This window comes from Colletotrichum chrysophilum (genome assembly GCF_026319265.1).
Source record: "Colletotrichum chrysophilum strain AFK26 chromosome Unknown scaffold_84, whole genome shotgun sequence".
NCBI classification, from domain to species: Eukaryota; Fungi; Ascomycota; class Sordariomycetes; order Glomerellales; family Glomerellaceae; genus Colletotrichum; species Colletotrichum chrysophilum.
The window spans coordinates 38,166-50,929 of NW_026517371.1; the positions used below are offsets into that span (position 1 = coordinate 38,166).

At 54.4% G+C, this 12,764-nt stretch overlaps 4 protein-coding genes across 4 annotated transcripts; 2 read left to right on the forward strand and 2 right to left on the reverse strand.

Moving 5' to 3' along the window:
• Positions 1–2,638: 2,638 nt before the first annotated feature.
• Positions 2,639–3,529, forward strand: COL26b_009056 (uncharacterized protein; the record flags this gene model as incomplete). Its single annotated transcript, XM_053181797.1, has 1 exon — positions 2,639–3,529. The coding sequence occupies one exon, from the start codon at positions 2,639–2,641 to the stop codon at positions 3,527–3,529; it is 891 nt and encodes a 296-aa protein (XP_053034229.1).
• A 436-nt stretch (positions 3,530–3,965) lies between these two features.
• On the forward strand, positions 3,966–5,345 carry COL26b_009057 (uncharacterized protein; the record flags this gene model as incomplete). The annotated part of the gene is made up of 2 exons (XM_053181798.1): positions 3,966–4,141; positions 4,199–5,345. The coding sequence occupies 2 exons, from the start codon at positions 3,966–3,968 to the stop codon at positions 5,343–5,345; spliced, it is 1,323 nt and encodes a 440-aa protein (XP_053034230.1).
• A 33-nt stretch (positions 5,346–5,378) lies between these two features.
• Positions 5,379–6,830, reverse strand: COL26b_009058 (uncharacterized protein; the record flags this gene model as incomplete). The annotated part of the gene is made up of 1 exon (XM_053181799.1): positions 5,379–6,830. One exon carries the CDS (start codon positions 6,828–6,830, stop codon positions 5,379–5,381), a length of 1,452 nt encoding a protein of 483 aa, XP_053034231.1.
• A 3,774-nt stretch (positions 6,831–10,604) lies between these two features.
• COL26b_009059 (uncharacterized protein) lies at positions 10,605–12,281 on the reverse strand (the record flags this gene model as incomplete). Its single annotated transcript, XM_053181800.1, has 1 exon — positions 10,605–12,281. The coding sequence occupies one exon, from the start codon at positions 12,279–12,281 to the stop codon at positions 10,605–10,607; it is 1,677 nt and encodes a 558-aa protein (XP_053034232.1).
• Positions 12,282–12,764: the final 483 nt, after the last annotated feature.

Sequence of the window (12,764 nt, forward strand, 5' to 3'; positions counted from 1 at the left end):
CCCTTATCAGCGTCGTGTGTAGCTAAAGAAACCCCAATGTGCATCCAGGACTCAATCACCAGTCCTAGCAAGAGCCTCTATTGCGACTGGAGAGTACCCAGCAATGATCAATGGCGCGCCCGCAGGGTCTTATGGCGCAAGATTATCAGCTGATGCTACTCAAATGATTGGATGAACCCCCTGCCGCTTAACTGAAGCAGCCAGTGTGGATATCAAAGCCTTACTCAAGTCAGCACTATCTCAGCTGGTGGATTGGCTGTCCACCGCGGCTCATTGGACCGGGTTACAGGACCCTGTCACCGGCCTATCTTGCCGCTCGACTGAATTGAAGAAGGTTTACGAGGGTGTTGCTTCTTAAGGGAGGTGTTGTCCAACTCTTGTTCCACGCGTATGTCAGCTCAACCTTTTATCACAAGATCTCGCCAAAGCCGTGCATTGCACCTCAAAATGGAACTTCACATCGATTTGGCTAGTGATCGGACGAATCGTCGCAGGCTGCAAAACCGCATGGCACAGCGCAAATTTCGTCGTAAGTGAAGGCCAATAGCGGAAAGCTTGTTCGATGGCAGAAAACACTTTCATATCTTATCTTCTGACCGTAAATACAGAAGCTCGCGCAGAGGCTTCCAACCAATACGCGGCAGATACAACTCCGCCACTTCACGACGCCTTGGATAACGATAGCGTCGGCATCCCGCTATCAGGAACACAGCTGGGTTTCCAACATGAACCACATATTTCTCCTCAAGCAACTACAACTCAAGCTGTTTACCATACAACAGCGTCGCTGGGCCAGACACGGAGTGCACCCTTCGCTCAGAACGCAGGATCCTCCGCTGGTAGTGACAGCCCGGGACTAGGTGATTTCGCCTTGATCGAGACCTATTTTCCCAGCGGCAGCAGTTCGCTATCTAGCTATCGCACCCAATTTGGACATTCGTTGGGCTTCGACACATCAAGCACATCGCAGACGAGCCAGGCTGATGTGGATTATTTGCTTGGGCTTGCCTCAAGCGGATTCCGTGATAGTCCAGGACAACTGCATCCAGCCCAGCACACCACGGCCAGAGTGCCCAAGGTGGTTGAACAGCCGGAAGCTACCGCCGCAAGAGCTAAGCCAGATTCATCGGGCCTGACCGGTAGATCAAGCTCCGATGGCAGTCCCACCCCACGCAGCAATAATCCCTCGTCCTCTTCCGGATCCTCGCCCAGTACTAGCGGCGGGGCACTAGCCGGTGCATCTCCATCATCCGGAGATAACCAAACCCCTGTTGCTGATCGTGGGTGGCTTGGAACTTTACACATTGCCGCACGTCGAGGTCATGAGCGAATAGTTAGGAGGCTCATGGAGCGTGACGTCGACTGTAACGAAAAGGACAGTGACGGTCGGACTGCACTAATCCACGCATCCATAGACGGCCATGAAGCAGTTGCTAGAATATTGCTTCAGGCGGGGGCTCGCATCAGCGACCTTGACCGACGAAAACGCTCAGCCTTACATTGGGCTGTTTTAGGAAGTCATGAAGCGGTGTTGAGACTACTCCTCGAGTACTACACACAAAGAAACTGGGAGCATGGCTTAGATGCGTATGATGAGCTTGGGTGGACGGCGTTACACATTGCCGTTGAGAAAGACTTTGAGAGTGCCGTCTTGGTGCTATTGGAGGCCGGCGCTGACTTACACGCAAAAGCACGAAAGACGTGTGACGGCGATAATGACGAAGGGGATACCAGGATACAGGCCAACTCTCAGGACGTCATCAAAGATCGATAAAGAGGTAATGATTAAGGTCCACTACAAAAAAGAGTCGTTGCGCTTTGGGCCTTCTTCATGATGGTGTCTGGTCGGATGTGAGGAAGTTTCCAGTCTTTTGCTGCTTGAAGATTTACGAACAGTTGCCACTTTGTAAGACGTATGCTCAGATAATTAAGCCGGTGATCTACCTTACTGTTTAGAAACCGTCTTACAAATCATCAGTTCTGCAGAGTAGCAGGCTCCAAAACCCCAACGGAGTTTTCACCTGTTGGTCAGAATCAGGCTGAAGCAGCCCCTCAAACCACTCAGACGGGCAGCCTGCCTTGCGTTACACTGCCTATGACTGTTTCTAAGGATAGCAATTGGCTGCTGGGCACAAGCAATGATTGGTGGACTTCGAGCCATCCTCATAGATGCTGCATTTCTCAGACACATCCAGCGAAAATAGCCTGCGGCTGATGGCAGGCGCCGTCACACAGCCGAGATTATAGGTACAGGAATGAGAAAAGACGCCTTCGAGTACAGGCTGAATAATCAATGGGCAGGCTTTACTGCAAGTCTCCTTGAGGCTGGTCAAGGCTGATTGCTTTATGGCTTGCATAGTTGAACGGATAGAGAGGGTGTGGCCGATAAATTGTTCCAATTCGGCACATGATTACTGGAATGGGAACGTTACCAAATAAGCAGCGAAGATATAAATTGCATTCCATAGCCTCTCCATGGAGTTGAAAGAAGTCGCAATCCAGAAACTACCACAAAGTCTTTCTTCCCTTCTAAGTTTTTCTTCTTAGATACTATTTACAATTTGTATCGATCTGATCCCGCAAACATTCAATCCTGACCTACATTCTACGCCCTCTTATCAGAAGCCATTCCATCGTCATGGGACATCCCAGAGGAACCAAAACGGCATCAGCCAGTGCCGTTGCCGCCGCCTCATTTGGCACCGCATTCATCGACCCCACAGGCATTTCTCTTCTCACCTGTCTCGGTGCATCTACTGCCGCAGTCATCGGGACGACCTACCATGCCGCCAAAGCCATCTCCAAGCGCAGCTCAAAAGCGATGGAGGAAACCCGCGAGAAGAGAGCAAATGAGCAAGCACTGGCCCTCGGCATGTCACCTGAAAAGCACATGCAATTCCAACATGAGATCGAAAGTACTCTCAGGCGTCTCACTTCGTCCCTGGAGGGATCCTTCGTCTCCGGGGTTCTCCTAATCGGTCTTCCGTACATGGGCATCACTTGGGCTATCAATACTGCTGAAACCGGGTACCAAATCAAGCGTCTCAAGACGCTTGTCGACAGAGCTGGTGGCAGGAGAGCTCTGGTGAGGACAATTTCGAAGAGAAATGCCGCTGCTCAAATTGCCACTGGTGCCGCCGTCAAGACCGCAGTATTGTCAGTGACTCTGGGTCATGACTTTGACGCTGCCATGCAAAGCATTGCTGGTCACTTTGACGACGTTGACTATAAGGAGATGTTTCTCGATACTGGCGACGAGCACACAACATGGCTAGAGCATTCGGTCATTGAAAAAACGACCAACTTTGTCGACCAGCCACAAGAGGCGATGAAAAACATGTTGGAGGCTGCAGAAGGCGACTTTAATGGGCACACAGAAGCTTGGAATTGGGAGGAGGGGCATTCAACCGAGGATGTGGTGGCCCTCGGAGCTGTGGTTGCAGTCGTCAACAAAGCTGTCGATAGTGCAGTGGACGATCCCGTCCACAAAGGCATCAATAGGGCCACGGGAGCTGCGGGGAAGAGGTAATTGGGGTTTCAGTCCACTAGAGCCGGCGTTCTGTGCATTAGAGTGTTGTTTGATGAAGTTGTCGAGAAGTCTCGTTGCATCCATAGAAAATAGATATTATTCATTAGATTCAATAGACGAGTCGTAGTTGTGTTCCGTCCAGTGTCTCTTATCAACTTCAACACCTTACTCGGGGTACCTTAAACACAGAACGCCCCACATGCCGCTGGTTCAGCGCTGTGGCGGCCCAGGCACGGTGCGCTTTTTCTATGACGACATCCCGGCGCAGGGTTTCCATCTCGCTTGACGCGTTGAGAGCCGACCTCATCTCATCGATTCCTCAGCCATGCCATCAATCACAGGCAGAATAACTTCTATTCTGCCGTTGTTTAATCGTCAGGGGGGCACACGACGGTTCGTCATCCCAACTGCCCAACATTCAACCCGATACTTCGCCATGAAGCGGACCGCCACAGCAGCAAGCCTCACGTCAGGGGCAAAGAGCACGAAGAAGCCCCGGCCAGCGGTTCCTGAGTATCATCTTACAACTTCAGTGAGAAATGAGGACGGAAGTATCGTGTGGCCGGCGCCGGAGGACAAGATGGAGGCAGCGAGGAGTTTCATTCGTGAATGGTGAGTCCCGACTCACCTTGGCACTCATTACCTTACGTTCATCTCTAACTCATCCAGCGTCGCCGCCGGCAAATCTACGCTCATAATCCCCGATAAAGACGCGGACGGTCTCACATCCGGCGTAATCCTACACCGCACCCTTGTTCTCCTCGGCCTTGATCCTTCTCTCATCTCATCCTACCATCCCCCCAAAGGCACAAACATCCACGATGCCTCCTGTCGCGAGGCAATGTCATCACATAACCCGGCCTACATCTTCGTCCTGGACCAAGGATCCCGCCCCGGGCCACGTCTCATCGACGCGCCCCATCGTGGGATAGTGATAGACCACCACCACGCCCTGGAGGACGACCATCCGGAAGACTCACTCCACGTTACGGCTTGCAACTCGCCCCCAGTAGCAACCAGCTCACTCCTCACTTACCTCATCTGCCGGGAGCTACACGAGGGCGTACAAGAAGCTTGCGACTGGCTGTGCGCGATGGGCACGCACGGCGACCTCGGCAATACCTTGAAGTGGGAGCCGCCCTTCCCGGACATGAAGCCTACCTTCAAGACGTACACCAAAAAGGCCATCAACGACGCCGTTAGCCTCATCAACGCGCCGCGCAGGACGGCATCTTACGATGTCCCAGGCGCATGGGACGCTCTTCTCGCCGCCAAATCCCCCAAAGACTTGCTCTCAAACAAAACTCTCCTCGCGGCGAGGGCGGACGTGAACGCAGAGGTGGAACGGTGCACCCATACGCCTCCGAAGTTCTCCTCTGACGGACGGGTGGCCGTCTTCCGCATCAGCTCCCAGGCGCAGGTTCACCCGGTCATTGCAACGCGCTGGGCGGGCCACCTGTCTTCGGCCAGGCTGGAGGTTGTGCTGGTTGCGAACGAGGGCTATCTACCTGATTTGGTCAACTTCTCGTGCCGTATACCGCGTTGTGCGAGGGCGAAAGAGCCGCCAGTGAACATCATCGAGGTGTTGAACGAGGTTGCTGCCAAGTCGGAAGACGCAACCCTGCGAGAGAGGCTGGGACACTCGTTTGCGAGGGGTCATAAGGAAGCTAGCGGAGGCATCGTACCGAAGGCCGAGTTTGAGGAGCTGATGGCCGTGATGAAGGTTGGGAAGAAGGTCGAACGGGAGTCACCAAAGAAAGCGAGAGACAAGCCGGCACAGGGGAATACTTTGTTGAATTACTTTGGCAAAAGCTGAATCGCTATCAATCATCATCCAAGACTACTAAGTCTATGGGAACATCCCTCTCGGCGCATTCGCCTCCAAACCGTCCACACGCGCCGCCTTGATAATGATCCGGCTGAGCCCATCGTCATACGTCACCCGCGGCTCGTCCTCATTGATCGCATACGGATTCATCCACTTGGCCGAGCCATCGCCCTCGCTGTTGAAGTGCCTCCTGATGGCCAGGCTCCAGCTGAAACTGCTCATGCTCGGCCCACTGAAATAGCTCGACCGCGCGAGGACCTCGTAGTCAAGCGCGCCCTGCTGGTCCCACGACATGTTCCCCAGCGCGGTCGCGAGCGCGGGCTCATCCAACAAGTCGTTCTTGCCGACGACGATGATCCCAGCCTTCTCCTTGGCCTTGACGGCGAACCGCTCAATGTCCTTCTTCTCGCCTGTCGCGACGTAGATCACACGCAAGCCGAGCCCTCCGCACGTCGCGATGTGCCAGTCCGTCTGCCCGTCGAAGCCGGCCTCGGCCTTGAGCCACCCGCTCCGTGCCGCGTCGTCCTCCGTCCGGAGGTGCACGCCGCAGTACGCCCCGCGGGGGATCTGCTCTCGCGGGTCGAGCGTCGACGCGAGGTCGAAGCGCTCGCGCATCGTCCACATCGCCTCCGCCGCGAGTTCCCTCACGGAGGGAGTTACCCGCACCAGCCTGCCGAGCGCGGTGCGCAACCCTGGCTTCGCGTAAAAGTCAAAGCCGAGGAAGCCCGCGGTGATGGGCACCAGCGACGGCGTGTTCTCGACGTAGTCCTCCTGCGACTTGAGCCACGCGTCCAGACTAACCCTGACGCCTTCCTCCGTCTTGTCAGGGCTCTTGTCCGACCGTGCCCCGGGAACGGTGAACTCCCCCTTCAGCGTGGCCTTCACAGGTGCGTCTTCGGGCGTCGGGTAGATCTTCATCTGCGGGCAGTGCTCTCCCATCTGGCGCAGGAACCACTCCTTGTCGAAAAGGTTGTCGTAGTCATAGTAACCGTTGCTCTCGTCCATCCAGTCGAGGTTGGCGTCGGTGCGCTTGACGTAGGAGGGCATCACGATGTGGACGCCGAAGAGCATGGCTTCGTAGAGGAAGTCGAGGATCGTGCCGCGGACGTTGCCGAGCCCGCCGCGGGAGTGGCGCATGTGGAGGACGATGTCGTCGCGCCACGTCGTTTTGTTGCAGAGCTCGAAGATGCGGGAGCCGTCGAACGGGCCGCCGAGGTCGTTTTCGAGCCACTGGGCTTGGAAGGCGGCCTGGGTCAAGGGGGACTGCAGGGTTTCTTGCTGTTTTGACCAGCCGCTCCCAGAGTTGCTCTGGTGGTCGGAGACGGGTATCAAGTCCTCGACGTTGGCGGAGGCAGAGTAGCGGTCATCGTCGTCGACTGGGGTAAACGTTGCTCCCCGTCGTATTGAGAGGGCGACGGCCCAAAGGACGACGACGGAGAGCAGAAATGGGGCGAGTTTACTTAGTAGAGACATCTTTGACCTGGGCCATGTTGACGGGAGGCGGGAAGATGGAGGGTCGGCTGTCGGGGGAGGGCACATATACGTCTCCTGATCGACTGAGATTCAGCACACCTTCGGACTACGCAGCCTGCCCGTCATACAGGAGGGTGATTTCGGAACGCTTTCAGCATCTTTTGCCCTGGAATTCCTCGCTGCTTCGCCGGCTGACACCCCCTTGGAGAGCCGGAGGAAATCACTCGATGCCAAGTGGCGCACTCGTGGAATCCCATCCTACAGCTACTTCAATCATCATTCGCTTCTGGGCGAGCTGCCCATTTTCACGACAACAGAACACCCCGGCCCGAGTTCAGTGTCCGGAAGTGGACGCCTATCATGTCGATCCCGCTCCATTGAGGCCTCGTCTTTCTCAGAATCAGCTAGTCGAGCGTTGAAACCGAATGCAGGACCTTGCGACCCTCGTCCATCATCATCATTTCATCAGTGCCTCGTGGGCGGACTACCCTTCGCATGACATCGACTCCCCGGGCCGAGTTTAGTATCCGGAAGTGGATGTGAACCCTCTTAAGAGACCGTGTACTTTATGCTTCTAAGCAGACGTTGTAGGAATGTAGAAGCAGCGGGGCTAGAAGCCCGATGTCTCGGCCGTCAGGGAGAATCGGCAAGCAGACACTCGGGTTCCAAGACGGACGGCACACTTTACTCAGCATCTCTTTACAATCCGTCATTCTTTGCTCTCTAGTAAATTCAAGTTGTAATACCAACTCTCCATTCTTTAGAAGCCAACGTATGTCCTAGATACTTTTCCAATCTTTGGACTCCACCATGCTTCCAGGTGTCCTAAGCATAGTACGGTAGGTACGACAACCTAATGGAGAGCGACGGTGCCATCCATTTCGGACCTCGAGTTGCAGCGGCCGTAGACCCCGCTACTAAAAGGCCGGGTACTTCTCAAGCCTCGCTAGTTGAGCGTTGCGATCGATCTTGGTCTTTTAGAGATGACGAAGAGTGAGACACAATACTGAAGTTTTCCGTTTTCGGAACCGAATCACAGGGATCTGGTTTAGGGACAGATCTACCCACGCTTTCCACTTCAAGCCTAGGATAGTGTCTCGCAAGGATGTAAAATCAGCCGCACACGAGTGGAAGAAGACCTCCGAGTCGATCTTGCTGTAGCGCCCTCACCACCGTTGAGAGCTAATGTACCTATGCGCCGATGAATATGAATAGCTGTTGCCATTTGCACTAGGGAGGCCCAACTCCTACGTGGCTACCAATACCATCCTCAAATTCATCCTCGCGTTAGGCTTTTGAAGACAAAAAATGAATCACAAAGAGTAAGTGAATGGGGAAGCAAGCTTGGGACTTGTCGTTCTGAAAAGAAACGTTGCGATGTCTCTGCTACAAATATGATTGTGTCTCGAGGTGATATATGAGAATAAGCTGCTTGAATAGTGCACATATCCAAGAAGAGCCTTGTGTTGTTTTTCTTCATTCCGGCCATGTCCCCTGAGCTTGCGTGAACGACCTCAGGTTCTTACATGAGCTTGGCTATCCTGGCGGGTATTTCTAGCTATCTGGGCGGACAGTGTACATTGACGATATCGGGAACGACGACAACAACGATAGAGACGAGAGAGGCAATAGAGATAATAGGGTTAGTAGGTGTCATGATAGTCATAGCAAATACAGCATAAGGTTCTGATCTTCTCGTTGCCAGTCGCCAGTAACCAATCGCCAGGGTACATCTGCGTGGCTGGCTGTATGCTAACGGCGCGCGCCTCTGGCTACTGCCATTGGCGGTAAAAGTGAACTATTTGTAATGCCAAGAAACCAGCAGAATTTGGTCCATATAGCCAGCACCATACGACATCCAGCCTGTCTTAGCCACAGGCGTGAAGGGGGATTTTGCACAACATCATGACTAGAAAGTCCTTAATCTGAAGGGATAGAGTGCCCGTATATACGAACAATTGGGGTAATTATGCTGCTTCTAGCACTGGTTACTGACGACTCGCAACCAGAAGATCAGAGCCTAAACGAAATTGGAGATATCACGAAAGAAAATAAAAAGCTTTTAAAACAAGTGAATTGGAATTGAACCTGAAAATATCAGAGATCATTTACGTTCCAGAGCCTTTTTTGATTCTTAGTGAAGCAAATGAGCTCAAACATTGCCCCAAATGCCTCGCCCAAACTTCTCTCGCAGTCCGTCCTTCAAGCCGGCATGGTGAAATCACGAAGATTGTGAGGGAGTAAGCCTGAGAAGGATACCAATGAAAAGTACGGCAGTAGAAGTGAACAGAACAGATCGGCGTGTTTCTCAGAGTATGTATCGGAGATGATGCTCCAGCCCCCTCATCATATTCTCATCCACCCATCATACCTATCCACAAACGCCTCATACCCGCCCTGCTGCCCTGCCATCCCGCGGCCTGCCTGCTCCATCTGTGACATGCCGCTCCCTGTCTCCCTCCCATACTCGCCATGTTCCCAATGCCCCGTGAGATAATACGGCTTCACCCTTGGAACTCCTCGGCGACGACTGGCCACCATCGAGGACCTCGTCGTCACAGCTGCCGGACGGGGTGGCCTGTAGTCGTCATCGTCAGCGTAGCTGTAGCTCCGCCGCGAGGGCAGAACAAGGCGGAAACATAGACAACTGCATTCCCCCATAGCTAGATTTCTCCGCGGCTTCTTGCAAAGTCTGGACGTAGGTAGGCGAATAGACCTGAGAATAAGTTATTCAAGAAATGTCTTCTTTCGACGGCCCATAAACCAAAAGAATGATCTAAATCACGGCCGTAAAAAGATATCAAGGTCTTCTCGCAAAATATAACATTAAATAACCCCTCAAGCAACATCTGCGGAACCCCCGCCCCTGATTCACGACGCTCTCCCCATAACCAGATACGCGAATCTGCACCTTTCTTATTCCAACCCAGCTACTTACTGTACATGCAACCCAGTTGCATCGAATCACTGAATCTTACTTACGTAAAAGTTAACCGCCAAAAAGAAACAACCCGTTTCCAGCCCTCAGCCTCGTCACTGGGCAACTTCAATCCCTTGCAGTCACAACAGCCTCAGCAGCAGCCCGGAAAGACTCACTGAAAGCATCGATCGTGCCGTGCCGTGCCTACAGACCACCTCGAGAGAAGCTCAATTCATACTTACAACCGACTTCAACGAAAACCACAAAAACCTTATGAAAAATTACTAACGCCTGTTCAGCAACACATCGAAGAGCTCAGCCTCGAAAAGTCGTCGCACTCGCACATCGCACTCGCTGCGACGACCCCCGGCGCAGATCCCGCGCCCGAAAGCGGGGGGATCGCCAGCCAGGGTTGACAGGCACAGGTGGAGGCTTCGCACCCGGGGGCACCCCGCTTTTGGCGTTGGTCGGTTGTCTGCATCCGGGCCGTCGAAATGCGGCAGAGGCCCCACCAAGCCCTGCTGCGCGAGCCCGACGGATTCGCCGATCGCCTACTTCAGGCTCAGGGGAATCGGTGAAGTTGGTTGGCGTCATCCATCGGTCATTTCGATCAGTCAAGGCGCAAGCAAGCGTGCACAGCATGTCAATGGAGAAGACCAGGATTGTGGTTGCGCCAAAGCACGTGGTATCAAATTTGAACTGGGTATGCCTATGCTGGTGTTGATAATAATACAGATACAAAATGGTACGCTGTATATTTTGCCCAGCTCTGGTTGCTGTGTGATGCGTCTGAACGCCTGTTCCTGGTCCTGATTCCCATGTCCGTCCTGTTCCTTTTCCGTAATGCCCGTAATTTATGCTGCAATCGCCCTGCGTTGAGAGATACGATGTCCCCAATCGCGAATCTTCCTAACAAAACTCCTCTTCAAAACAATAGGTTCGGGTGCTTTCTTGAGACCGTCCAGGTCGTCCGCCTCCATGGCGTTGCCGGCTGTGACTGATTCGCCGCCCATCTTCGTTTGCCGCCTATGCATAAACGCAGCGCCGGATGAGAACGTCCTCTTAGGCATGACAGGCGCCAGCTGGGCCATAACCTGCTGCTGCGCCAGAGGCGGCGAGCTGGGTCGGCAGAGTTCCGAAGACATGACGGGGAAGGTTGAAGCTCGCGCTCGCTCGGTGACATTGCTCATGGTACGGGAGTGGGCAGGACGAGTATTTGTCGCGTTGGTACCCGACGCTGCCGCCCAGCCTTGGCCGTGACGCAACGATACCCATACAGAGGTGATGGTGATGAGCAATCTGGTGGCTTCATCGACAGGATGCGTCTCCCGTTCGGTGCTCGACAGCGCCAACTGGGGTGATTGTGATGGCTCGTTGTCGCCACTCATGTCCATGCTGAACGGACGAGTAGGGGGGTATCGACCAGCAGACTGCGTGACGGTCGTGTAACTGTCGAGGATTTCGAGGTTGGCAGGAGTCAAAGTCGCCATCACCGGGTGCCTTCGCAGTTGGGGGTCGAGAATGCTGAAGGTGAACTTGTAGTCGGCCGACGCCGCGGTTGCCGTTGTCGCGGCGGCACATGTCGCGGTCGAAAGCGGCCTCGCCGACCTCTTTGCCCATCGGGCCGTGGTTGTTTGGCCAGTCTCATCGACGTGAACAAAGTCGTAGGAACCGTTACTGGTGGGAATAGCCGTCCATACCGCGCCGTCGCTCAAGACAATCTCGGCCTGATCGGCGGATTCCCTCCGCTCGCCTTCCCTGCGGTCGCTCAGCGGAGTGATGACGGCAACCAAGTCACGCTTGTCCAGATCCTTCTCATCTCCGTCCGAATCGTCGCCCGGAGTGTCGTAATCCTCACTCTTCGCCAAAATGAGACCGTTCATGCCCAGCTGGCCCTTTACTCTAAACATCTTGGGAAATTGCCGAGCGAGACGAGGGACCATAAAGGTTCCGGCAATCGTGCTTGAAGGAAGAACGTCGATCGCAGGCATCGGCCGTCTGTCGCTCGAAAGCTGCTGGAGCTGGAGCAGGAGTCGAGGTCGTAGGTGCACGAAGCGACGCTGTTTTGTGCGAAGCTTCGGCGGAGGGTATGCCAGGAGGTAGTTGGTGCCTTGTCTCGCAGCGCGACGCGACCTCTTCGACCGCTTGACGGTGCTGCTGTCGCTGACCTCTGATACCAAGCTGCCCTCATCCTCGCTAACGCCGTCCAGGCCGACCTGTGATTCCTCGCCTACAACCGTAGGCTGCTCTTCAAAACGTACTGTCAGGTCCTTGCGCGGGAAATAATCCGAGACAGGGCGATTCCTGCGTACGCTTGGGCGAGGGGCTGGCACAGGGTTCTGGAGTGACAGGCGGCGGTTGGGTCGGGTTGTGCGGTTGTCGGTGTCGTCGTTGGAGATGGACGTACGCGGCAGAGGGGATGCGCCAAGCGACGAGCGCAGGAGGATTCGTCGTCGCGCAGGCTGAGGAGCATTTGTAGGTTTGTTAGAGTATTCGTGCCCATGCAGGCTAGCGCCCGAATGGAGGAACATGGTTATTGTTAACTCGAACTGGTTGTAATCGGTGTTGAACTCATGGACGCCGTCGTCGTAGACAAGCCGACTCGTAGAGCTGGAGAATACTGCAGCTTTAGTATGTTCCCCGCGTTTCCCCAGTCGAAATGCAGCGTCGCACCAACAGGGCAGTGCAGGCTGTTATCTTTTGAGGGTGTAGGGATGCTGGTTCGGAAGTTCGTATGAATCGGGCGAGCTCCCCACTTGCCAGGTGGTCAGGAGGGGTGATGCAGCTCGCTTCTGCTCAAGGGGCCGGGTTTGCGTCAAAGTGGTTTAATACCGCAGATGAGCACCTTTGATGAAGTGTGCCTGACGTCTGATCGATCGCTGGGATTCAAACAAATGGTCGACACGACGACAGAACGAACGGTTCCGGCAGAGGCGTTGCCAGAGAACAAAGGAAGATGATGAAAAGGGGGGTGAGACGGGATGTCTCTGGGTTTTAGCTGTAAATGAGCGTCG